This window comes from Phyllostomus discolor, chromosome 9 (genome assembly GCF_004126475.2).
Source record: "Phyllostomus discolor isolate MPI-MPIP mPhyDis1 chromosome 9, mPhyDis1.pri.v3, whole genome shotgun sequence".
In the NCBI taxonomy this organism is placed as follows: Eukaryota; Metazoa; Chordata; class Mammalia; order Chiroptera; family Phyllostomidae; genus Phyllostomus; species Phyllostomus discolor.
This window is the reverse complement of record NC_040911.2, coordinates 91949263-91976411: the sequence shown is the minus strand read 5'-3', so window position 1 is coordinate 91976411 and position 27149 is coordinate 91949263. Positions and strand designations below refer to the sequence as shown.

At 43.9% G+C, this 27149-nt stretch overlaps 1 protein-coding gene across 1 annotated transcript in view; it reads left to right on the top strand.

Moving 5' to 3' along the window:
* Nucleotides 1–27149, top strand: part of CHD6 (chromodomain helicase DNA binding protein 6) — a 169322-nt gene that overhangs the window by 49117 nt on the left and 93056 nt on the right. Inside the window, exons 3-5 of the mRNA XM_028525117.2 lie at nucleotides 6371–6891; nucleotides 21189–21336; nucleotides 23132–23281. Coding sequence (XP_028380918.1) covers nucleotides 6371–6891; nucleotides 21189–21336; nucleotides 23132–23281 — 819 coding nt within the window. The remainder of the gene's footprint in view (nucleotides 1–6370; nucleotides 6892–21188; nucleotides 21337–23131; nucleotides 23282–27149) is intronic.

Genomic DNA, 27149 nt, shown 5'->3' with positions numbered 1-27149 from the left:
TGAACTAATTGACAGGATGTGAACATTAACTGTTTCTGCAAAAGGGAGGGGAGTTGATAGAAACATTGGGCTTGTTGACACATCCTCCAGGATCTCTTTCCTTAGGTGGTTCTTCTGTGCGCTAGGTGCTTACATGTTCAGAGGAACCCGGAGACCCCAACCAGTGTGGCCAAGGGCGTAAGATGGGAGATCTGCCTCTGTCTCTTGGAAAAAGGGTATTTCTGATGGGTTGGTTTTCCTTTTATAGACTGGAATGACACCCTGTTACCAGGGAGATCTGAATCCCTGCCCTTAACTGGCCCCCTGTGCAAATATGTTGGGTGGGACCAGCCAAGTTTCCTCTCCACTCTGCTCCTAGGGAGCACTGACCAGTTAGATAAAGGGTGACTTAGGGATTTGGTTACAAGGACTACATTCTGGTTTGTCCCCAGTGGATAGGTCCTTTGAATCCAGAGCAACCTGTTTTGGGAAATTAATGGACTCATCGGCTGCCAATTCTTAACAGGAAGAGCAGTGATTAAATACTTCCTACACACCGATTTCTTCCTGTTGTGACCCTAAGAGGCATCAGCTGGTAAACAAACACGAGAGAGAATGCAGCTCCATCCATCCTATGGATATTGCTATGTATAACATGCACTTTTTTGCCCACATTTTTGAGGGAAGAATACGGATGCACATTATACATGGGTAGTCCAATTCTGTATCTCTATAGATGTTTTTCATTCTTTTACTTATGCTTATGTATTAAAAGTATAACTCTAGAAAGCAATAATGATACCTGTATGCAAAATAATACCCTGGAATATGACAATTGGTTTTGTTTCTAAATATAAATAAATGAATGAATTAATTAATTAAAAGGTTAAAATGAAAGATTTTTTTCCCTGAGAGTTTGGGCCAAAAATGTGGGCGTGCATTACACATGGCAAAATAAGGTACTTACGCAGGTATGCAGAACTGTATATACATGGCTTTCATTGCTGCTTTGTTTAGAATAGCAAGACTGAGAAAGAATCACATAAAAGGAGACTATTAAAGAGTCCATTAAAAAGGGGACTATTTAAATCACAGCATACCCACCTAGTGGAGTATTATGCTGTTGTTAAAAAGATCACATTACTGAAGAGAACCCCAAATTCTCAAAACAGTCTGCATATTTAATTTTTAAGACATTCTTTAAGGTAAGCTTTTATTTTAATAGAAACATTTTTTATCCAAATTATCCCAAAATAAGTTCAAATTTCTTTTGAGATTTTAGCGGTTCATATTAAGATCTTTGGTATGTCAGCCAGCTATTAAGTAGCCTCAGTTAAAGGTGTTTTCTTTCCCTCTTTTTAAGATTTTATGTTTAGAGAGGGGAAGGGAGGGAGAAAGAAAGGGAGAGAAATATCAGTGTGTGGTTGCCTCTTGAGCACCCCCTACTGGGGACCTAGCCCACAACCAAGGCATGTACCCTGACTGGGAATTGAACCTGAGACCCTTTGGTTCACAGGCTGGCACTCAATCCACTGAGCCATACCAGCCAGGGCAAAGGGGTTTTCATTTTAGATTTCAGAATAATGTTGATGAACAGGGCAGGGTTTTTATTTAAAAGCTAAAGAGGAGCAAGGTAATTAAGTGACAATATTTTCAGGAGAAATTGACCCTGCTCCTCTGTAGTACTGAGGATAGGCTGTACTTACTCATGACTGAACCATAAGAAGTTGCAGAGCGTGAAAACAGAAAACTACAATCATACTAAAGCATTCCATAAACTGCAGGACTGAGCGTGTGAGTAGAGAGCTCATTGCCTGGCGGGGTGGAGGTCCATGCTCTGGAGTGAACTTGGGCTTTGATTCCAGTAGAACAGGATTGAAACTCTAACTCTACCACTTAGCTTTCTAACTTTGGACAAGTTTAGTTTCATTTTTTATCACTTAAATGGGAGTAGTCATACATGCCTCATAAGGTATTGATAAAGATGAAGCAAGGTAATTCATTAAATACCTGGCATTCAATATGTCAGTGGCAGGAAATCTTTCAGTATAACAAAATTAACCATCAAACTTTGTCCTCTTACCGTACCACAATTATAAGATGTCAGAAATAGCAGCAAACAAACATCCACTCTTTAAAAAACCCTCGTAACCCCAAAATATTAATACTTTTTTCTTCTTCTTTGGAGAGAATGACATTTAAATACATTCTTATCTTGAAAAGTCATCATTTCCTTATCTAAAATTTTATCGAGCTAAATTAAACTAAGATGACAAATTTTATAAGTTAATCAAAACTCAGTAATAAATAACTACACTTCTTATTTACCAGAAAGAGCATAACAGAGTAGTGTGCCAAGAACAGAGTTTAGAAATTGGCTTTGTATTGCCTGAAGAAGTATTTCGAGAAAAAATGGACTTTACTAAAACATTTAAAAGTGAATCGCTGGCTATAGTCTTTTATCTACATTAAATAAACTGCTTCAAAGATATATATACACACACATATGAAATTTTAATCTCTAAGATGACCTAGTATTAGGCAGAAAAAAATTAGCTAGAGAAATAAAATATGAACCATAGTCCCTGGAAAACCTGTGGCACTGCAGGTATATAGTACAGCTAAAAATACCATCCTGATGTTACATTGGAACACACCTATGATAGGGAAATGCTGATTTTTATTTATCCCAACTCCTTGCTTGTTACTGAGAGAAGTACAAAATGGGATAATTTTTATGAGGTATATGATAGGGATTGTGGTCTACAGGCAGACTCATTACCCTTAGAAACCTGAAGCTGGGCTCTCCTCCTCCTGGTTCTCACCCACGGTAGCTCAGTGAGGTGCCACATCAGAAGCACCGTTTCCAGCATGGTGGTTTAATGTCCCTTTTGGTAGAAGTGGAAACAAAGACTTTATTTAGGCTCTTTGCCTTTTCCCCCACTTACTTCGAGACACATGGAAGAAATGTTTTTTGTCTTATATTTTTAATCCTCTACAGATAGCTTTTTTAAGCTCCCAGCAAGATGCCTTAAAAATAAAAAAATAAAAATTTCTGGTGGGTTATTGACAGATTATAATTTTGTATTTTTTATTATTAATACCTGCCTTTTGAGGAAAATTGCCCTTTTCATCACTAATTGAGCTTCGTTTCCTGGGTTTCCCTTCTCTCTGTAGGATGTCCCAGCTCTGCACTCCTTAGGAATGCAACCTTGACAGCCTTCTTTATCTCTCTGAACCGACGGTCTTATCTCTAAAGTGAGGGAGTAGACTAGGCCACTGTCGCTGATTCCTGGGAGTGGAATTGCTGGGGCAGCAGTTAGGTATATGAGGTCTGTCCAGAAGAAGACCCGCCATTTTTAATAAAACGAGATTGGTTCAGTGATGACTTCATTGTACTAGTCAGTGGGGGCTGTAGATGCCACTGAGTGAGCACGTGTACTGTGTGGCCATCACATGCAAAATGACTGAGTGAGTAGAGCATCAAATCTGCATCAAATTTTGCATTAAGCATGAACGTTCTTCTGCAGAAACTACTAGGATGATGCAGAAGGCTTTCAGGGACGATGCAATGAGTGCAGTGCAAATAAAAGTGTGGCACAAACGCTTCAAAGATGGTTGAGAATCTGTAGAAAGTGATCCACGTTCTGGAAGGCCTGCGACAAACAGACACCTGAGTATGTTGAACGTGCATGGGCTGCAATCAGCAAAGATCGGAGACTGACAGTATGGAAACTAGAAGCTGATGTGGCGATTCCAAAAACTACTGTGTCTGAGATTTTAATATAGGATCTTGGCATAAAACGTGTTGGGGCAAAATTTATTTGACGGCTTTTCCTACCAGAGCAGAAGGAACATCGCGCTGCAGTTGCTAATGACCTGATTCAAACCACTACCAATGAACCAGATTTCCCCAAGAACGTCATAACTTTGAAGGAGACTGAGGCATCATTGTCCTGTGTACAGGGTTTCTTGTATTTTGTATCTTCAATAAATGTCTCTATTTTTCTTAGCACGTGGCTGGTTACTTTCTGGGCAGGCTTTGTATGTTTAATTTTACGGAGAACTCTCTGACCTTTCCCCAAAGTAGCTGTATATGCCATCGCACATAACGTTTCTAACCAGGTCTGATCATGCTGGTCTGGTGGTCCAGCCGTCGTCATGATTTCCTGGGATGACGTAAATGCTCACTGAAACGAGCATTAGCTTTTGGCCAGAGGATTCAGGTCCAGGCTCACTCACTGGTAGTGTATGGCCTTGGGCACATCACTTAACATCAGTAATCTTCTATTTCTCTGTATACAAAATGGCATCTTTACACTAACCCTATAGGATTGTTGAAAGATTAGAGACATCATGAAACATGCTTTGAATTATAATCCATAATGATGTGTCCAGGAAGTGTTAGCTGCTGCTATTGTTACTGCCATTTCCCTTGAATTGAAGATCCAGTTGCCTCTGCAGGAGAGCCCTGTGCTTCAGGAGGGAGACCTGGACAGGGGGTGTGGGTTGAAGAGAGGGTTCTGCTTGCACCTACAGAGAGCTGCCTCACTGGAGTTACATTTTTAGAATATGTTGTTTTTGAAAGCTCCCTTAGTAAACAAATCTGTATCTCTTGCATGCTAAGCAAAAACTGCCTTCCTGAGGGCCAAGTGTCGCTGGCACAGAATTCAGTAATATATCAGGGATGGTTATGCACGCACAGGATGCGAGCGTTAGCTGGGCACCTGTTTCTGCACTGTTGGGTTTCTTGTTGCCTTGTATTTTCTTCTCGTAAAAAACAACAAAATTCACCATTTTAAGCATTTTCTTGTATTTGATGTTTAAATTCTTTTTAAGTTTACTTAGCGCCTCCTTTTCCTAAGCCATCTCAAGAACTGAAATCAGCAATGAAGTAGCCAAACTGAATTGTTTTTCTCTTTTTGTAAAGTAGTGAGTCCTGCCAGAATGACCAGTTTCCTCTGGATTTAGGGCCTGTTTATAAGGCTGGACTTTAGTTATACTAAAGAATCCCCCCCAAATCCTTCTTTTCTTTCATCTTTTTTCTCCTGGGACTCTGTGTTATGTTTGGGAGTATCAGATGAGGGGAGGGAACTGTAAACAGCAGAAGGGGAAATACGCAGCTGAAGTTTGTCCTCTCCATCACTCCCGGGGTGGGCCAGGAAGCCTGGGCACAGACTGAGTAACCAGAACACTGGAGGCGAACCTCGCCGCCTGGGCAAGTGCCTGCGCCCTTTTGCACAAGCCAGGCCTCTTGCTAGGGGAGCAGGCTGCTCACACAGGGTGCTCTTCCCGAGCCACCAAAGATCATTGTAACCATCTCTCTGGAAAGCCTGCTTGTCCCTCCCAGACTCTCCTTAAGTTAGTTTCTTTGTTCCTGACCCAAAATAAGTGACTTACTTTGGTTCTTACAGGAGAGTGTGCTCCTCTGTGAAACTAGCATCCCCGTTATTTTCAGATCATTGCCAACCTTAGCCTGGTTAAGAAATGACAAGTGTACTCTGTCATGCCAGGCCTGAGAGTATGAGTTGTAACTGACACTTCCACGGGGATGTTTCCTTAAAAGTGTCATGTTAGACTTCACCTTTATCTGTTGGTACTCAAAAAACAGCTTTGAAACTTCCCTTTTAGGGTTGCCTTCAGCACCTGTGACACATTCTTTCTAATGGCATCCATCACAATAAAGCTTTCTCCTATACCAGTAGCTGGTTTTCTAAGTGACTGAAGGCTGTTTGGTGCTGAGTCTGGTGAGTAAGTTAGGTGGTCATATAGCAGAACACCATTTTTAGTTAAAAATTAAAGGTGTAGTTCTGAATGATCCAGATTTTCTTGAAAATCAAACTAGCTGAATTTTGATGCTGCTTGATGATATGTAAGAACAAATATTTGGGGGACATAAAGCAACATACCAGGTTTGACCCTCCATCCTTATCACCCCAGTAATATCACCTTTGTTTGTGAAGACATTTGAACAGAACTTCTGATCATTAGTATGATGAGTGCATTCTGGATGAGAACAGTGTGTCTAGGGTTTTGTGTCTGTTAGTGACATCTAAAGGTATTTTGTGGGAAACTGTCATTACCTGTTCTAGACATGGAACTTAAAAGGTGTTTCAGATTTCTGCACACAACATGGGAAATCCTTGAGGTTTTTACATATAAATGTCTTACATAACGTAACAACAACTTGGTATAGCTCCACCGGGGCAAGGGGAACCACAAATGGGTGTCCTATTTGCCACCATATCCCCAAGGTCTAGCCCAAGAGGAACTAATACATAGCAGGAACTCAGTAAAATGTTGGACAGATCCATGCGTTCAAACCTCATAATGCTCTTTTCATGAAGCATGCAGGAGAAGAGTAATACTATTGTTTCTCTCTTTTTTACAGTTGTCACATTTAAAAGTTCTGAATCACTCCCCAATGTCTGATGCCTCCGTCAACTGTGACTGTAAGTCCCCCTCTCCATTTGAGCACAGCACTGATCAGGAAGAGAGAATTGAAGATGTTGCCAGTCACTGTCTGCCCCAGAAGGAACTGTATGCTCCTGAAGAGGAAGCAGAGACCCTTTTTCCTAGGAAAATGACATCTTATAATGGGATGGAGGACAGTGGAGGAGGAGGCACTGGAGTGAAGAAGAAACGGAAGAAAAAGGATCCAGTAGAGCAAGAGCGGGCAGCCAAGGGAAGCAAGGACAGGGAGCCCAAGCCAAAGAGGAAGCGAGAACCTAGAGAGCCAAAGGAACCCAGGAAGGCCAAGGAACCCAGGAGGGCCAAGGAGCCCAAGGAGCCCAAGCAAAAGGACGGAGCAAAGAAAGTGCGGAAGCCCCGGGAGGCCTCGGGCGCCAAGGAGGCCAAAGAGAAGAGGAGCAGTGCTGACTCTACAGCCAGGACGAAGTCCAAGAAGGCCAGGTGCGTCCCCTTCTCCCGGCTCCGAGCACTTGGCTCTGTCTCCACAGAGCAGTTTGCCTTTGGGCTTACTCCAGCCCCTGGACACGACTGTACTGCTTTAAGCCAAGGTGAACCACTTTCGCAGCTCCTAATGAGAGAGAGATAACCTAGTGCTGACCCTGCAATTTCTTGCCATTCCTTTTGAATTAAGAATTAAAGTATGTTGGCACGCACAGAGTATAAGGGAAGGGACACCGTAGGTGTGATTCAGGGAGGGCAGTGGTTTTTGGAACAGCAGCAGTGTACAGTGGCAGAGGAGGGTGTACAGTCCTAGATTCAGTGGTGCAGGTGGCCTGGGAGAGCCATGGGTGTCTGCAGATTCCAGACAGGCAAGGACTGCCAGGCTTCCCGAGGCTGCGAGCTCTCTAGTACATGAGTGTTCACTCCAGTCTTTTCTCTTGTTCAGTGATTAACACAGTGCCCGACGTGTCTGTAGGTGCTCAGGAAATGGTGAGTAAATGAGACCAGAGGAGACCACAGTGGTTGCAGCGGGAGCTCAGAGGACGTGGCTGCAGATTCAGTGCAGAGGGAATGATAGCTGAGGGCCCTGGCTGTAGATCCTGTCAGCACCCAGAGGCACTCTGCTCAGGGAACTCAACATCTGTGGTCTGTGCATAAGTGCAGTGTTTTACGATCTGTGTCTTTCTCAATTTTTTGTGCAGAACATTTTGAGGACATACAAAACAAAAATATATATCTTTTTATGTATATTTAAGAGGAATTGAAGTTTCTAAAATCTAAGTGCAGAGGCAGAATATGGAGCAGGGGCACCCATACAAAGTACAGAGATGTGAACGCCAACAGAACATACAGTAACGAGGCCATCAGTGGGGTGAGGCGTGGAGGGGGTAAGTTTTCAGTAGAGATAGCATTGTAGGTGCTGTCTGCTGCCACTCAGAATTTACTCTGTGGTTCAGTTCGTCTTCAGAAGGACAGTTGTTTGGGACCAGATGGATAATTCCATAATGTAAGTTAAGACTGTCTTATCATATTCACTCCCTTCTGCCTGGTGAGAGATTTCATCTTTTGTCTATCACAGACGCTTGGGTGGGATCCTAGGAATGTAGGACCTCAATTACCTTACAGAAGATCAAGAGAAAGAGGTAAAATCAGGATTCTGACTAGTGAGGAAAGTGTGGGCTCTGCTTCTCAGTGAGCCCTGTGAGTATACTCAGATCTCTGATGTGTGCAGAGGGTGGCAGCATGAGCTTCTGTCTCTGCCAGTGACTTCCCTCTTCAAATTACTTTGGAGAAGCTGCAGTGGTTCTTAGGGTAATGTCATGTGTGAGGAAGGAGAATCAGGTGTGAGCTAGTGGAGTGATATATTATTATTTTGTACAGATTTTACTTATTTCAAGAGAGAGAGGGAAGGGAGCGAAAAAGAGGAAGAGAAACATTGGTGTGTGAAAGATACATCGACTGGTTGCCTCTTGCATGCCCCCAACTGGGGAGCCAGCCTGCAACCCAGGCATGTGCCCTGACTGGGAATCAAACGGGTGACCTTTTGGTTCTCAGGCTGGCACTCAATCCACTGAGCCATACCAGCCAGGGCACAACTTACTCTTTTTATCCTCACCCTTGGGTGAGGGTTTATTGATTTTAGAGAGAGGGCAATGGAGGGAAAGAGAGAGGGAGACAAACATCTATCAGTTGCCTTTTATATGCTCCCTGACCAGAGGACCAGACCCACAACCTAGGCTGTGCCATGACCCGGAATCAAACCTGTGACCTTTCGATTTATGGGACGATGCTCCTGTCAACTGAGCCACATCGGCCAGGCTAAAGTGACTTATTTTTATTACAGAAAACAAAGAGGAATCCTTGAGGATAATGCTTTAGGATTAGCATAATTGGAGGAGAGTTTTACAGCTCTAATAAGGGGTTTGGTCTGTGTGTAAGAAGGCGGTAGAAAACCATAGATAGCTCAGCTGACTTTAGCCACTGGTACTTACAATTTCCTTCTCTTTCTAAAAGGAATTCACATTTACTTTGTGTGTAATGTGAAACAAGGTGATGAGTATGCAAACATTGCCATAAAGTCTACTTTGGGGCAAGAGGAGGCATTTCCCAAAACGAGGTTGGGTGTTAAATGTATGTTTTAGTGATACTGCAGGAACGTGGTTTTGGTCTGATTAGTCTGAATAAAATGGAAGTGAGCTGGTAGTGCTTGGTAGTGTTTTCAGGGCCTACTCGCTTAGAAAATATAACTTCTTGGCCTGCCTGGCGTGGCTCAGTTGGTTGGGCATCGTCACACAACGTGAAAGGTCACTGGTTCACTTTCCAATCAGGGCACACACCTGGGTTGTGGGTTCAGTCCCCAGTTGGGGGTGTACAGGAGGCCACCACTCGATGTTTCTCTCTCACGTCGATGTTTTGCTTCCTTTCTCCTGTCTGTATAATACATAAACAAATAAAAGAAAGAAAACAGGTTGAGGTTTGGAAATTCAGAAGACCTCCTTTGAGAGGGTGCTGATGGATAGATAGGGCCAGTTATTCCTTTAGAAATGTGGGCAAGTTGCATGAGGTTTGATTTCTGGACTACGTAGGAGTGACTTGTAACATAATAGAATTCTCCTGTGTAGCCCAAATAGGGTTCTGGACTGGCAAGCCTTTTATTTCTTGTCCTTCATATATTTATAAAATTGCTGTGGTTCCTTTAATTAATGATCCTACTGACCAACAGAAACAATTTTAGTTATGACAGGGTGACATTAATTGATACAAAAATATATGTTGGCAATTAAGTCTCAGTTTTTTGAGCTTTTTGATTTATTCTCTTGCAGATCGGCTCAAGTATGTGTTTTGACGTGAGCATGGACTGGATTAGCCCCTGGATAATGCTCAGTGGTGGCTACAGATGGCTACTGTGTGCTTGGGTGGTTGTAGTCGCCCCACACATGGTTCAGGGGCTTCCAGTCTTTTCCTCCTTCAGTCCGTCCCGTCAGCTGCCACCTGGCTAACCTTTCTGAAGCCCTGCTGTTTTCTTACTTACATTTGTAGTTGGTGGTATAACTCAACCCTCCTCTTCCCCCTCTTCATTCGCACCAGCTGGGAAATAGTCAGTAAAGACAGAGATGGGACTATCAGCTCTGTTACTGGTACACTGTATCGAAGAACTTCCGTTGGCTTGTGGCCAGAATCGGGCTTCTTGTAAGCTGCTCCCTCAGCTGAGTATACCCACCAGAGCGGAGAGGGTGGGGCAGCGTGTGTTCCATGCCTTTTTCCGTCTCATCAGTTGCTAAGTCCCCAGTCAGAGAAGTGCGAGGAGTTTGAGGAAGGGAAGGACGAATGTTTCCAATATTGTTTCCTCCTTGGAAGCTAAACGTGGTTTTTCTCATGGAAACATGGGGACAGGGAAATGGGGATTCCCTCTAACAGTTTACACCTGCCTGGAAACTTCTGATTGTTTCTGCTCCCTCCAGGACAAAATCCGGACCCCTCTTTCTGGTGTTTAAACCTTTTGGGGTCTGACCTCTCCCTGCCTTCCTGCCTCTGACTGCAGACCTTGCCAGCTAGGTACTTGAGCCATTTCTCCTTCGGGTTGCTCTTGGTCTTTGTCCCAACATTGTGCCCTTTGTCCTTCTCCCAGCACCCCAAGTCCTCTCCATTCTTCAGCTCTCAGTGCAAGTCCCAGTTCCTCCCAGAGCTCCCCTAGACCGGTGTGCCTGCATGTCCTTTGTCGCCTTCCTCGGCACTCGGAACCTCACTTCGCTCTGTCAGTCAGAGGCTTCTGCTAGACTGAAGGAGACGTAGTCTAACCAGATGCATGGAGCAGTGACTTGTGATTGAGTGACAAGTGGCTTGAGAATCTCTGGTTCTTAGACTTTTCTCTGCCTAAGGAGTCACCTGGATAGCTTGTTAAAAAAGTAGAGGCCCTGACCACATGCCCATTAGGTCTGAGGTGGAGCCCAGGAACCTGCAGTTTGAAGACTGCCAGATGTTTAGAGTGTAGCTGGTTCTCAGTCTGTCCTTTGAGAAACAGATGAAAGATCACTGGGAAGATGGAGCATATTTATGTTTTCATATTTAACAGCTGCTAGGAATGAAAAGCCAAAAAGAGAAAAGAAATGAGTGGTGTAATTAGCCCTGTGAAACAATAAGAAATATATGCAACAAAGCCCCTGAAATCCTTGTGAATTCTTAAGTGGTAAGAACACTAGGAGCATGTCTTGTTCTTGTCTCTGATCTGACCCTATTCCTTATACAAGGTTCCTAAAGCCATTGTAATTTCCTAAGTCATAAGAGCATTAGGAGCATCTTTTGTTCTAATGAGGTGGCTCTGGGTGGCTTCTAGGGTGGGGGCTGGTCACCAAAGACCAAGCCATGATTAGAAGCTTGGTTTGAGCCCTACCCCCGACCCCATCCTTCAGAGAGGGGAGAAGGGCTAGAAACAGAGTTAGTAATTGATCATGCCTAGGTGACGAAGCCTCCATAACATCCCAGTAGTAGGGGGTTGGGAGAGCTGTCAGGTCGGTGAACACATTAACATGCCAGGAGGGCGGTGCACCCCAGCTCCACAGGGACAGAAGCTCCTGTGCTTGGGACTCTCCTAGACCTCCCCCTGTGTAAGGCTCCATCTGACTGTCCATCTGTATCCTGGATCATACCCTTCAGCAAACTGATACACATCTGCTTAATGATACACGTTTCTCTGAGTTCTGTGAGCTGCTCTCGCAAAGTAATTGAACCCAAGGAGGGTATCATTGGAATTCTTATTTATAGCTGGTTGGTCAGAAGCATGGGTGACAAGCTTGCCTTGTGAATGGCATTTGAAGTGGGGTGGGGGCAAGCCATCTTGAGGGACTGATCCCTTAACCTGTGGAGTCTGACACTATCTCTGGGTAGAGAGTGTCAGAACTGTTTGGTGCTGGTGTCCGAGAGTTGCTTGTTGGTGTGGGGGGACCTCCATACGTTTGGTGATCAGAAGTGCTGGAAGTCACTTCTTGTTTTGTGTGAGTAGTACAGGAGACACTCAGGAGAGAAGCAGAAAGAACTGGGCTTTTCCTGCACAGAAGGTGGAAAACTGAGTTCTTTCCAATACAAGCACAGATTTCTGTGTCTCAGCTTTTACCCCCGTGTGTTTTGATTTGTCAACTCAGAGCAGATTTTTCTCCCAAACCTAGTAAATTTAGTAACATCTTGAAAGAAAGGTTTTTCCCTGTTCTGATTTTCTTCTCTGATGGTAGCTTCTAGAAAGTTAAGCCCCAGACCTTCTGATTATAGAACCCGAGGGCTGTGAGTCAGCTGGTAACTGGGATGCAGGAGGAGTAAAAGCCGGCCGGCTCAGCTCTGCCTCCCTGTGTGAAGGTCAGTCAGCTTTCCTCGTTCAGAGCGCAGGTCTCTGCTGAGGGGGTCTCAGACTCCAGAGCGTCCCCGGCCAGGTTCTTTCTGCTGGGAGACTTGCTTGTGAGAAGACAAGAGACAGTGAGGGGAGACCCTGTGCTTTGAACCCACTGGGCTTTATGTTAAACAAGGAAGGAGTCTAAATGATAATGGCCGAGGCCCACCTCTGAGGCTTCCGACTAAGTCTCCACTCCAGTTTTCTAAGAGCCACTGGAGTGCTTGCTCTGTGACCCCCAGAGCTTTCTAAATCAGGGTCTGGTATACAGTGGGGTTTACCTAAGCTGTAAGGGAATAGTTACTAAGTAATAATGCTTGATTTCTTTATCCAGGACATCTGTAGTGCCTCCTGTGAGCCTTGCTTTGTTTACGGGTACTTGCATTGGAAGTGGGGTGGTGGAGGAAGGAAGGTGTCACAGAAGTGTGGTCTGTGGGCCCTGCCTTTGAGGGGCTGTCAGGAGTTAGAGAAACAGCCTTGCAAGTGTTCAAATAAAAAAAGCAGGCAAAGATACAAGCAAACGAAAGAATCTAGTGTAACTGTATACAGAATAGCTGAAAGGATTTACAGGATTCAGGTTCTGGGAGTCCCTTGGAAGAGGTGAGTATTGAGCCAGGTATTAAAGGAATTAATTAATACATGAGAAAAGACAAATCAGAAGACCAAAATACATTTAAATAAATGTTCTCTGGGGGGCATTTTGAGTTTTAAGATGACAGACTGAGCATACTTTTATTTCCCTTTACCAAGTCTTACTGAAATGCTGGAAGAACAGAGGGGAATACATTCTCCTAAGAGGGGCCGCACTAGTGAACCTCTGGGACAAGGAAGGCCAGTGGTATCATACAGGTGGGCGAATGCTGTGGGGGTCCCCAGCTCAGAGCACGAGCAGGAGCTGTGTTTGTGGCAGAGGCAGAAGTGCCTCCTCCTCACAGTGGACCTGGCAGCCTTGGAAGAGAGCTGGAGGCAGGCCAGAAGTGGGGACGGCTTTACCTGTCTCCACAGTGGCTGTGTGGCTTGTCAGCCCCAGGCTGAAGCCGGGCGTTTACTCAAGGGATACTGAGCGGTTTGCTCTCGGGGAGGCTCTCGAGGGCTCCAGGTGGAGGCTGACATCCACAGGAAGAGAGCCTGGGGACACTAGCATCTCTGCCTTGCCCTGCCCTTAGCCTGAAAGGAGGACAGAGGGACAGCCAGCTGTGTAAGCAGCGCAGAGTCCCGGGCCAGGCCTCCCATTCAGGGGTGAGGCTTGTTGGAGAAAGCGACTTACTAGGCAGCAGAGAGCCTCACCGGCCACCTGCATTGCCAACCTCATTCACTGTAAATAGGGACCACCCACCAAAGATCACAGACTGTGGAGGAGAACAAGCAGCAGAGAAGAGGAAAAAGAGGAGTGAGCAGAACAGCTGTCTTCAGAAGAAACAAGTCAAGGAGTGGAACTTTCTAACAGAAGATACCAAGTTAGAATCCTCAGCTTCAAGATGAAACTTTGTCTGCAAAACAGGAATGGGTCATGAAAAAGGAACAGTCCAGAAACAAGAAAAATTAATGAAAATTTAAAATACAGTTGCCTTGACTAAAAAAATTCAACAAAAATATTGAGTAGAGGAAAGAGCGGGGAGATAAATGAGATCTAAATTCATTAACTTTCATATGAGGATGCCAGTAGCTACTGCTTAATGTGGGTAAATAAAGAACTAGAGGCACGAACATATTTGGAGTTAGGGAGGTGTCAGTCAGTGAAAGGCGATTCTGTCTGGAAAGTGGGGCTTGGTGCAAATAGGGATAACCTGTATGTTTTCATTTGAAACCTTCCTCTGTTTTTTAATTTTTACTCTCATTTGCTTTTATCACTTATAATAACATTTGTTAAAACTCTGCTTTTTCATTTTATAAGTACATAATGTTTTTGCTTCAACTTTTTTACTAGGATAATATCATGAACTTTATAATCCTTGTTTTTATTTTTATTTTTTTAAGATTTTATTTATTTTTAGAGAGAGGAGAAGGGAGGGAGAAAGAAAGGGAAAGAAACATCAACGTGTGGTTGCCTCTTGCATGCCCCTAACGAGGGATTTGGCCTGCAACCCAGGCATGTGTCCTGACTGGGAATCGAACTGGAAACCAATTGGTTTGCAGGCTGGCATTGAATTGACTGAGCCACACCAGCCAGGGCGTGTTTTGATGGTTTTAAAGGGACTGAGGACAGGGAGATTTGGTTCTCATTTTATCTATAGCTGACTATATCTGCACCAAAATAATTTGTTTTTGGGGGGGAAGGGCTTGAATTTTTTAATTTTAACCAGTATCTTTAAAATCTATGTGGTCCAACTCAGTTCCTGGATATAGGGTATAGGCTGAACTAATGTGGACATTAAATAAAAATTGAATTAAGTGTGAGAATGAACTCCTTGGGAGCAATATCCCTGTTTTCAGTGTTGTTCTCCTGGGTAGAGGATCAGAGCCTGTGGCAAGGCCTGGAAGCTCCTGGCCTCTCGGGCTGGACCCCCCAGAACTGTGCGTGTCTGCACAGGCAGTGGTTGGCATCATGCGCTGTTTTCAGTCATTCTGAGTTTGGGGATTATGGCAGCTCGCTGTGGCAATGACTGATTCTTCCCTGCTCAGGCTTTGATGGACATGTTATAAGATTTAATTTTAAAGTGGGAAGAGGAGTCTTTTTGAAATAATGCAGTTTGTTTAGTAAATATTTTCAGTACCTGGACTGCATGGGGGGAAGTAATTAGAAAATCATTATTGTGGTGCAGTGCTATGACACACACAGACCGTTCTGCTCGTGCTCAGATCCAGCACCCAGCTCCTGTCTGTCAGTCCCAGCCAGGAAACCTGGAGGCTGCAACTGGAGGTAGGCTGGGAGAAAAGTTCGGGGAAGTCCGTCTATCTAGTGCTTTAATGCCATTGTGTAATTTCTCCTTTGGAAGTCAAAAAAAGTACTTATTTACCCGATAAAAACTGCAGAGAGTGAAATGTGCACAGAATCTTGGTTAATGAAGCAGCGTGGAAGACAGAAGGAGGGACTAATAAATCGTTGTTGCTCGTACCTGATAGTCGTCCTGCTGGGAGGGTGCAGCTCACATGGCGGAAGTTTCTTGCGTGTCATGAACACATGCTTTCTTTTCTTCAAAGTGTATATTTGTTTTATTACAAGGTCAGATTTGATTTTGTTACCAAAAAGAAAATACTTTGAGCCTAAAAAATCTTGTCTGCCACTTTTTCTGTCCTGCAAGTTAGTTGGTTCTAACTCTGAAAGCTACAAAAGAAGATTATAAAATAATTTTGCTTTGATTCAGCATCAAGTGCCATTAAGTGGTAAGGGTTTAGGCCTTTGTTGTATTCAGAACTCACTTAGTTGCAAGTGACATAAACCCAACTTGAATTAAGTTAAAACAAAATGATAAGAGGGGGGTTACTGGCTTCTGGAATTAGAACCAGGAGTTGTAGTTGAGGAGTCCCCCAGAGTTCTTTACCTGCCGTCCTTCCCTGTGTCTCTCTGGGTGTTGGTTCTGCCCTTTGCAACCTTGTTGAGTTGTGGCTGCCTACAACAATAGACTCGCAGCTTAACAGCTGTATAACCTAGGATGAGTAAGATTTATTTTCCAACCCACTCCTGCTGAAAATTTAACTTTTTTTTTTTTTAAAGGACTCTCAAGTTGGCCTGGCTGGGTCATTTGTCCATGTGTGGACCAGTCACTGTGGTAAAAGGACTAGGATACCATGGCCCAGCCTGACCTGCCCACCCTTGTAGTCCAGGAAATTAGTACCCGTTATCAGCAAAAAGGTGCTGAACAAACACAGTATCTGTTTCAGCTGTGGAATAGGCATATATCAAAATAAATTATATTTATTGTGTTTTTCCTGACCCATTTGATAATAGGTTGCATATATCAAACCCTTTTATCCCTAAATACTGCAGTTTGCCTTTTGTAAGAGTAAGGTCATTTTCTTGTAGAACCATTGTGTAGTTACTGCTTTTGCTCACTTGCAACTAATAAGCAGTCTGTGGGGAGAAACTTTAAGATATGTAGTACCTTGCTCCTCTTCAAATTGTTCTCCTTGACTTTAGTGTTCCTTGGTGATTCTGGACTGTGTTCATCTCTTCCACAGTAGTTACGAAGTGATTTCCTAGCTTCGCCACTCCCTCTCCGCTTACCGTTTGGATTCTACAGTAAGCAAGAGCTCTCCCTTGTCCCTCATTTATTCATTATCTCTGCTATTGGTATGGATTCCTGTTGTTTAAAACGACTTATAATTCATTACTGTCTTCAATTATTTTAGTGCTTAAATAGTTCCCATTTTGACCAAGGAGAGCACTTCAAGCACACTCCTATGTCTTTTTGACATGCTTTCTTCATTTTTTTGGAGCACTTTCTTCAGATACAGCAAAATGTTTCAGACCCATCTTCATATCTTCCCTGCCTCCGCCTCAGAATCAGCCATTTCTCTGAGGATCTTGGATACTAGAAACCAAGACCTGTGTGCCAGGTGTGCACCGTGCTAATGAGGCATCTTGGCTTTTTGGTTCTTTCAGTTGTCAAAGCGGCAAGGGGGATATACACAGTCATGCACATATACATATGTGCACACATATGTGCACATACAATATAATAATACGCATGCACATTTGTATGCACGTGTTAGTACATGCACTTATATTAGAAAACATGAGTTCACACAGATGCCTCCAACTTAGACTCACCTCACAGCATTGTCCAGGCCCTACACCATCTCGTATGTACATCTTCCCTCTTCCTCGGGGGGAGCCAGCCCCCAGTGTCAGCACATTTACATGTTTGCGTAACCCTGGACGTCATCGAAGGTGACTTCAGAATCGCTTTATCTGTGTGTCTTCCAAAAAGAAGCCAGGGTTTGTTTGCTGTTCTCCCCACTTTTCCCGAAAGCTGACAGTATGTGATCAAATATTGTGTTCATAAATTAGGTATTTTTTCCCTCGATTCAATGTTGTTATGGTATTTGTTTGAAACACACTTAGATTCATTTATTTCAGGTAGTTTTCATCTCAGTTTTAAACAAATTTTAATATGGAGAATTTTACCGTGATTCTGAAAGTCAAACTCATGTAAGAAGATATCCTCAGAGAAGTGTCCCTCCCTGTATGGGTCCTTTCCACCCCATTCTCTGCATCTGTGCCTGTGGGCAGTCACTGTGTTTTGGTTATCTTTCCTGAGCTTCCTTTCATGATACAAATAGACATGTGCATATTTTATTTTTCTCTCTATTCTTTCACAAAGAGTCACGTGCTTTTTTGCACTTTCATTTTTTACTTAACACTGTCTCTGAAACTGTTTATATTGGTTCATAGAAGTGTTTCTTCGTTGTTTTTATGGCTGCCTAGCACTCCATGATATGTATCCTGATTTATTCAATCACATACATTTGGACATTTAGATAGTTTTCATTATTTTGCAATAACCAAATAGTGCTACAGGGAATAATCTCATGTGTATGTGGATTAATATTTTGGGGAGTGTCTTTAGAGTATATTTCTATAAATGGAATTGCTGGATGAAAATGTACATGCATACATCATTTTGTTACACATTATTTGGCCACTGTTTTTGAAAAACCTGAAGCTTTAAGGATCGAACAACATGAACCAAATCCATCTGTGGGTATAGCAGTTTAGAGGTTAAAATATCTTCATTTGATAAAACTCTCAAGCATAAGTTTTGAAAAACTTATTTCAAAGAGGGGAAAAAACATGTTTTATCTAGTCCTGGAGTATGAATTCAGGTGATATTTTATTGATGTCTTATTTGAAAATCCCATTTATAAGCTTTACATGGAATTTTTTCTTCCTGACATTTGTCTTTATCAGAAGAGTTCCAGGAAGCAGTTTTGGAACTCAAAATTTATTTCGTTGCTGAAAGTAACCTCCAGAAAATCACTTTGGAGATTTCCCAGGTGGGGTATCTTCTTATTTACTCCCAAATAAGTAAGCAGTTCACCAGTGATTTTTCTATTTTACTGACATATATTTGAGAAGGTGTTCCCTCTACTCCACCCTACCCCCAGCCTCTGGCTAGAAGAATCTAGTCATGCCTCAGACTTGACCTTGGCAGTGCCTCTCTTATGGCTGCTTCTTACACCCATCATTTAATGGATTTCTGAAAACATGGAAGGTAAATATATACAAGACTGGTAGTAAAGTTTCATATTTTCAGGAGGTTCTAGTCCTCAGTGGTGGCTTGAGCTTATTTACTATTGGGTATGATATTTCACAGTGAAGCACATATGTCTAGCATATGAAGATGAAACATACATGGTCAAAGCTTTCTAATATGATGAAGTTATATTTATTAGATAGATGGAATTGATTTCAAATGCTGTGAGGAAGGATTTAAGATTTTACAGTTAAATGGAACCCTGAGCGCGTGATTATTATGGTGACTTTTGGCATATTAATCAGCTATCTTTAAATTTGTGTCCACAAGTACAAACCTGCTTTTGTTAAGAGGTCCATAAAATCCATCAACAACTATAAATTTGTGCATTTGGGGTCGTTGGAATGTTTTGTGGCTGATTCTTTCCGTCATTATTTTGAGATTCAAATAATATTAAAGGAAATTTGAAGTTTTTACATTTATACAAGGAAGCCAGGTTGAAAAAGGAGGATCAGGAGGCGTGGCATGGAAAGCAGCAGGCTGTGGGCATCGGTCTGGAGAGCTGAGGGCGGCCTCTGCCCTGCGGCTGACTTCGGGGCCTTTGCTGCCTTTGAACCTGTTTCTTCCTCTGGAAATACGAGATTCATCTGCTCTGGCTCCCTCACGGAGTCGTGGTTTGAACAGTCAAAAGAGACTCGGAATGCAAAAGTGCCTTGTAGAATATAAATTGCTATACAGTTTTCTTAATGAGGAGTCATATAACATGAGATAAACATTCCTGTGAAAATTGAGCAACATTTAAAACTGTTTCACTTGAGTCTCCAGTCCTGAACTGGTAAGTGGAAGAAGTTTTGCTTTTTACCCCTGCTTGAGAGTACAAGCCTCTCATTAAAATGCAAGTTCTCTAATGTGGCAGGAACCCTGGAATTCATTGCTTCCGGTTGGACCAGAATCATTTTCATAAAGAACTTTCCTGATAGGCAGGCCAGCCAGCCTTCAGCCCGGGGTTTGGGGGTGGGCTGAGTTTGTGCTGACCTGGTTGGGGATTTGTGATGGGTGAAGAGTGTTGCAGAGAAGCAGGCCGGTTCATCCCGGGCTGGTATTCCTGCCACAAGCTCATCACGCTGGATTTCCCTTCTCTAAACAAGGGCTTCTCTCCTTTCCCCCCACACCTTCCAGTAACTCACCTGATGGAAAATATTAATAATTTTGGCCCTTCCTCATCCTCCACATTCTGTCACTTGCCAAGAGTTATTGGTTCTGCTTCAGCTGGATCTTTAAATTCATTTTCACCCTTGAGTTTCCATAATTATGTCTAGTCTCCTTTCCTTCTTGTGTGGGCGTGCCATCATGGCCTTCTCGCATAGAGCGGGGCCTGAACTCTAGGCTGGCGTACGCCTGATTTCTTTCCAGCTTCGTCACTTAGTGCTTCGGTTCACTTCCCTGCCACACAGCCCCACAGACTGTCTTTTACTGAATGTGCCCTTAACACTCTTCCATTCCCCAGGAATGTCACGGTGGTTAAAAGCATGCCTAGGTTCAAGTCCTTTCTCTGCTGTTCACTAGCCACGTTACCCTGGAAATCTAACTGAACCTCACTATGCCTATTGACACTGTCTGCCTTGTAAGGTTGTTGTGAGGAGCAAAGGAGGTGCTCCATGGGAAGGACTTAGAGAACTGTGCCTGCCTGTGCTGTCGTGCAAGTGTTAGCTCTGAGGATGGTGATGGCCCTTCCTGTCTTCTTTCTGTCAGAATTGTGTGTATATCCGCACTCAGAGGCGTTGTCCCGTATCTCCCTGGTGATAAGTTAATTAAGCCACCAATTAATGTATCCATCTATAGTCTATATTTAGTAAATATTTATTGAGTACTTACTCTGTGTAAGGTATAAGATTGTTCACTGTGAGAAATATCAAACTTAATCAAGCATATATTGTCCTGTAGGAAAAGTACAATATAAAACAGTCATTCATTCATTCAGCAAATGTTTATTGAGCAACTGCAGAGGAACCAGGCACTATATTGTTCTGAGCCTGGTGTAATAGTTTAGCGATTAGCTTTAGTGACAAATCAGAGTTTGAGTACCTTAAAGAGAAGCTGAAGTGCATTGGGAGTGTAGGAAAGAGATTCCGTCAGCGAGGGGGAGGTCAGGAAAGGGTTTCGGAGGAGATGTTGAGAACACCGGATGCGAAAATGGCCGCCTCAGCAGGGTGGCGGGGGGGGGGGGGGGGGGGGGGGGGAGCTTTCACCTACTTCTTTGGGCTGGGCTCCACGTGGTCTTCGGAATTTTCATAACTGTAACTTCCTCAAGGGCAGGGACAGTGTTGTCTTCATTTTTGAGTTTTTAGTAGTCACTTCAATTCTCATACATAGATGGCTCTCAGTAGAAGATGGTGGCAGATTAGAGAGCTGTCACCTCCCATGTAACTTAAAAGGAGACAAATTTGATGATTTTCAGTATCTTCAAAGAATTATGTCTCCTAGAGAAGGCATTTCCATCAACTGAAAGTATTTTGGTGGTGTTCATACTATTTTATTTCTTACCACATTAATCATAGCCATAGTAGTCATGGTAGGGGTGTGAAAAATGAGTTGTGCATCAATTTATGTAGCCATTTCTTCCTATATTTTTGTATATTTCTGGGAAGAAACTTCTGTAGATTCTCCATTAAAGCCTTCCCTAGTTTAGGAGTTCCAGGGTGTGGTATCATAACTTTCATCACTTGAGAAATCTTAGTTTTAAAAACTGCCCAACAGTCTTAATTCTGAATTTCTCCTTGTAGCAAGGAGCAAGGACCAACCCCAGTGGAGAAAAAGAAGAAAGGAAAAAGGAAAAGTGAAACCACAGTGGAGAGTTTAGAGCTGGACCAGGGCCTGCCGAACCCATCCCTGCGGAGTCCTGAGGAATCCACTGAGTCTACAGACAGCCAGGTACAGCTGTGGCCGGGAGCCCTGGTGGAGGTTGTGGCTGCCAGGTGGGATCTTGCTGATGCTGATCCTGGTGTCCTCTCTCCCTCTCTCAAGCCTGCATCCCTTGTGCGTATATCTGGGCTGGGCTTGCACTGTTTTGGTGGGTGAGCACCAAAAGACCACAGGCCTTTTCCCTAGCACCTTGGACTTTAGTGTAAGATTATTAGTGTAAAACAGTCCCAGTTTTTTAGTGGAGCTTGCTTCCTTCTTGGAAAGAAGCATATTGGGCAGTGAGAGAATGAATGGGGGAAATGGAATTGTGAGCCAAGCTAGGTAAGGCTCAGGGCCCTGTTTTGCCATGTAGTTAATGTATTTGGGAAGGACTCAGAGCTGGGCCAGTCTTTGCATAAGGGCATTTTCATAATCGCAGATGCTGGAGGAGCCAGGAGTGTTTTTATTGTGCCAAAATAGGAAGGAAAGTTTGGCCAAATGCAAACAAAAGGAGTTGCCCACCTAAATGGGATTCCTAAAAATGTGCCAAAGCGTGCCTACGACATTGGTAGGAATGTTCTCCCTGACTTGAAGCAGCCTCTCTTGGACATGAGTTCTGGTGTTTGAAAGCACTCTTTCCTGTGATATCCGCAGCAGTTTATCTGGGTTGTGTGGCTGCACGGGCACCACTTGGAATAAGACCAATTCACTGCACCTTCAAGTATCACCTGGACCCTCAGAGATGTCTAGGTGGCAGTCATTGTAGAAAGGTGTCAGCTCCTGATGTCATAGTGGTAATAAGTAGTAGTGTCTGGGGTGTCAGAGCCAGACCCCCTCACTGCCCATAAATTTGGGCTTGTGACTGTCAGCTGTCCTGATTGGCAGAGGTGGAAGCACATCAGGTTGCTGGTTGACGGCAGCTGGCGGAGGGTTAAGTGTTTCTAGGATGAAGATCTTCATGTGGCATTGGGGAGGAGGTTTTTATATAGGACTGAGCCCTCGCATGAAATTAAATGTTACAGAGGTGACATAATAAAGAAATGGTAGGAACACTGAAAGAGGCCCAGGAGATGCCTTTTAAAAAATAAGGGAGGTGGGGTTTTGCTTTGGATTTTGGTTTTTTAAGGTGTGAGTGTTTGAGAGTGAGCCATCTGGTGACTGGCTCTCAGTGTGTGTCTGCTGCTTGGATGTGATGTGTGCATGGAGACGAGCCGTGTGTTTTCTGTTGGAGGAAAGCCACTGGGCTGCTTTGTTGCGGAATGTTGTCTGTAAAAGGTCATAAGCTTCTTAATTATAGATGAGTCCTCAGATGGTGACTCATGAGTCTTGTTTTGTCACACTTAAGATGTCTCCCTGCATTTCAAGGGGTATTACGAGATTGTAATTAAATTGGTATTACTTAGGTTTTTTAGGAGTTATGTGGCAAGTATCATGAACTCAAGCAAAACCCAAGTCAACTCTCGTACCATTGTCATAAAATCAGAGCTGCCAGCTGTACTAGAAGAGACCTCAAAGATGATGGAGTTTTCCTCCCATCTCTGTTTCACTGGAATAGGAACCAGTGCTAGGAAGGAGGTGAGCGGTTACTGTCACTGGGTTCTCAGACTGTGCCTTCTCAGTTCCTGGCAGTTTGGCTCCCCTCCCTCAGCTAGGTCCCATTCTGAGTGAATTAGTTCTTACAAGAGTTGTGTTTGAGGAAGATTCCTTTTGTAAAGTGAGAGAGGTCTCCTTCCCGTGTTAGTGAGTGTAGTTGAGGGTATTCCTGTACAGACCTTTGCCCCTGACTCACAGAGCTTCTCTTTCTGACGGCATCTTTGTCCTGCAGAAACGACGCTCCGGACGGCAGGTGAAGCGCAGAAAATACAACGAGGACCTGGATTTCAAAGTGGTGGACGACGACGGGGAAACCATCGCTGTTCTCGGAGCTGGCCGAACATCCGCCCTCTCTGCTTCTACCCTGGCTTGGCAGGCGGAGGTACGGCCTCTGGGTGGGGCGCAGGCCTGCGTGATGGGGTCACTCTGTGGCTGTTTGCTAAAGCTTAAGTTAGGTCATTTAACTACTGCTTATAACCTTCCGATGGTTTCCTGTTGCATTTAGAATAAAATCCAGACTCTTACTGTGCCAAGCAGGATCCTCTACCATTATTTCCCCAAAAACATTTTTCAGATGAACAATTTTTCCTCATCTCTCTCATGACTCTTCAGCCAAAAGGCTTACTGTCTTTTAATGCCTGAACGAGCAGTTCTTTCCCATCCACTAGCCTTTGCGTGGGGTGTCCCTTCCTCCTGGAATGCACTGCACCGCGTGCTTCACATTTTCCGTGACTGGTCCGCCGTCTTCCAGAGGAGGACCCTGCCCCTCAGCCTAATGATTCTCGATTTCACTCCTTTGTTTCCTTCATAGCACTTACAACAACTTGTAATTTGGATTTATGACTTCATCTTATTCCTATGTTTGTTGTGCTCATTAGAATAGAACAGCCTGATACATGGTAATAGTCGTTCAGTGAATAAAATTACATGAACTAGTGATTCCATTTGGAACTTGGAGTCTATAAATGTGTACTGAGAGTCCACTGCAAGGGTGGGTCCTGGGCACAAGGGTGAGCATCACGGGATGGTCCCCGCCTCCCGGGAGCTGTATGTAGGAGAAGGCGCGTATGGCTATACTACTGCTACAACGAGTGCAGCGCTAGATGTGTGTGCCAGGTGCTGTAGCCGCACGGAGGCGGCCTGGTCAGGAAAGGGAGGGTCAGTCAGGGTTTTAGGAGGCGTAATTTCCAACATGAACTAAAGCCCCAGAGCCTGAGTGGTCCCGCAGGTTGTGGTATGCCAGGTAGATGAACTTGGTGGGATGTTGGGATCTAATTTAAGGAGCAGTGGGAAATAAGCCCTGAGTGGTAGGAAGTCACATAATGCAGATTCTTGGATGTCAGCTAAGGTATTTGGCCTTTACACTGTAGCTCAGAGACGGGTAGGAGGCCTTGATGAGTTCAAGCAGAGAAGCAGGATGGCCATATTTACACTTCAGGACTTTCCACTGGCAGCAGGATCAAGGAGGGAGAGGACAGCATTAGGAACTCATGCCCAGATGCTGGAAAGGAAGAGCGATAAATGATGAAAAGGAGGAGGTCTGTGCCAAGGAGCTCCCCGAGGAGAAATGAGAAGCAAAAGGAGAGGCAGGCTGAGTATGTAGGAGGGGCATCGCTGCCAGCAGCACATTCTGGGACACAGGCGCCTGTTGTTACGGAGTCACCGTCGCTGACTTGGCAGAATCCAGGGCTCTGCATGCGCAGCAGCAGCACAAATACCTGTCTTTTCTCCCGGGCGCCAGTGCGGCTCACTGAGGCCGATAATACTTTATCTATTTGAACCACCTGGCCTCTGACTTGAAGCATTTTTACATAATATTACATGTCCTTTCACTCTGTTGGCATGGAAGGGAGCTAGGAGCAGGGGTCGTTGTCCCTTTGGTAGCAATAAAGAAACAGGCACTGAATGATCCAGGTCATGGTTATATAGTAGCGGTTGATTGGTGACTAGCACTAGGAGTTGATTTCATGTCTCTGTGCTAAGGGTTACCCAAATGATGCACATAAGACTTAATAGGAATAATAAGTGACAGATAGATTGTCATTGCCGTGCTTTTCCAGCAAATGGTTAGGAGTAGCCTTCTCAGACTGCTGTGAGTTGATAGGATTATATTGCTTTCTAATGGGTTTTCCTTCCTTTGAGATTTTATGGTTGGCTTGGTATTTTAAAAACTATAAGGGATTTTATTTTCTTCTACTAGCCATTTAGCCTGAGTCATTAACCATATTTCAATTGTTGTTAAGATTTCTCCCCTAGCACCTGGAGGGCAGAACTAGCTGATCTGATAGAAACAACTCAGGACATTGTATGTACCTTAAGGCTCTTGTTATTCTCTTAAGGGTACAGCAAAGACAAGGCCGTGTGTGTGTGTGTGTGTGCGTGCGCGCGCGCGTGCGCATATACATATGTGGTGAAATACAAGATAGAATCTGAATTTCCTTTAATCATGCCTCAAATATTGTTACTAAATTTAAGCAGGAAAGAGGCCTGATAATGCGGTTTTGGTGCTGCTGATGTTCAGGAAAGCAACTGGGCCACGGGTCTGCCCAGCATGCAGGGCAGACCAGACAGTTCGTAAGGGTTGAATGGGTTTCGGAGTCAGTGTTCCATGGAGCCCTAGCTGCTGCAGAACCAAAACAGCTTCACTTTCATCTGTTGGGCTTCCTGGCAAGGTGGGAACAAAGATTTCCCAGGCTGATGTGAAGCTTGAAAGCCTTGGATCTCATCTTGGATTCCAGGCAATCCTCAAAGCGTGCAGTGGCACAGAAAATCAGTTGAAGTAGGTGAGGCTTTTTTCCACCTTTCTCCCGAGGCCCTTAGGATGGGTGTCTGCTTGCTGGCTGCCTTTAGGTTGGGGCAGAGAAGGGTCTGAAATAGGCATAAGAGAAGGCCCCGCTGGTACCTCTTTGCACTTCTGAGCAGTGTCTTACCAGCATGCTCAGCCCAATTCTGTGACTGCTGGCCCCTGTCCCAGCCCCGAATTGCAGTCTCAGCATTGGTTACCTAGTGGTGAGTTGCTAAAAACATTTTTACACATGATTCATTATAGCTCAAGACTGGCAGATTATCTCAGCCTGCTTTAGAGTCCAGAGGACAGTCCCCTGACTAGGAGCTGGGACTCGTGGACTGGAAGTGTTTCTATTCTGACGCTAACTCCTTGCTTTGCTATTCTTTGTCACACTGTGTTAGTACCTGGAACAGAGGCAACTTTCACAGTTGTACATTTATAGTGTATAGATTTTTAGAAGGTTGTCTCAGTTTTTGCCTCCTATGATTTGCATGGTGTGTATGATTTTACCTTTTGGAACAAAAGGAGTTGAATTTGAATGAGGTTCAGCCCCTGGTGCTCTCTTGTGACTTGCCGCTATGTCTTTGCAGACAGGACCCTCTGCTTTGTGTGGCCTTTTCCTGTGCCCGGCAGGCTGAGCTCAGTTATTACCTCCCCCAAAAAGCTCCCCCCGAGCTGGGGATAAGTGCCCCTCTCCTGTGCTCCACAGCCCTCTACTGTGATGAACTTTCTCATTGTCCTTGTTTTTTGTTTCCTTCTAAACCATGAGCTACTTGAGGGTAGATCTTATATCTTTTTTTTCTTATTCTCTCTATCGCTCAGGCATGATAGAGTTTTAATAAAATAAAATTAACAGTCCTAGGAACTGTTCAGACAAAAACTCAGTTATCACTTTTCCATCCTTTGTTTTGTAGTGTTAAGACTGTTGTATCGATATTTGTTATTTTCAAAGTCAGGAGTCAGCTGGAACTCCATGTCCTACGTGTTCAGAGCCTGCAACTATTCTGATTTGTCAGTGCCTCTGCATATCACTCCCTTTTGTTCCCCGCTAAGAAAAAATGTTTAGTTATATGAGTCTCCGACATGAACGTGAATGAATTAAAATGGTCGTCTTTGAAGGATAATTTGAGAAAATTCCAAGCAGTTGAGAGCAGATGGTTGTTATGGAAGTGTGTTTGGTGAGCAGATTTAGTTTATATCTGTGTGTATCTGTATACACTGAGTGTTTATACACATATGATCATGCTTTTATGCACAATCTCTCTTTTGTTTAGGGGGAAAAAGTCAATTTCCCAGTTTCCTCCTTATTTTGATATGGGAGATACCAATCAGTAGATGCGACATCAGGTCACTCCCAAGTGGGAAAAATACAAAAAAGGAAAACCACACCTAGGCGTATATCTTAAACTGTAGGAAACCAAAGACTGAAAGAACATCTTAAAAGCCTCTACATAAAAACTGA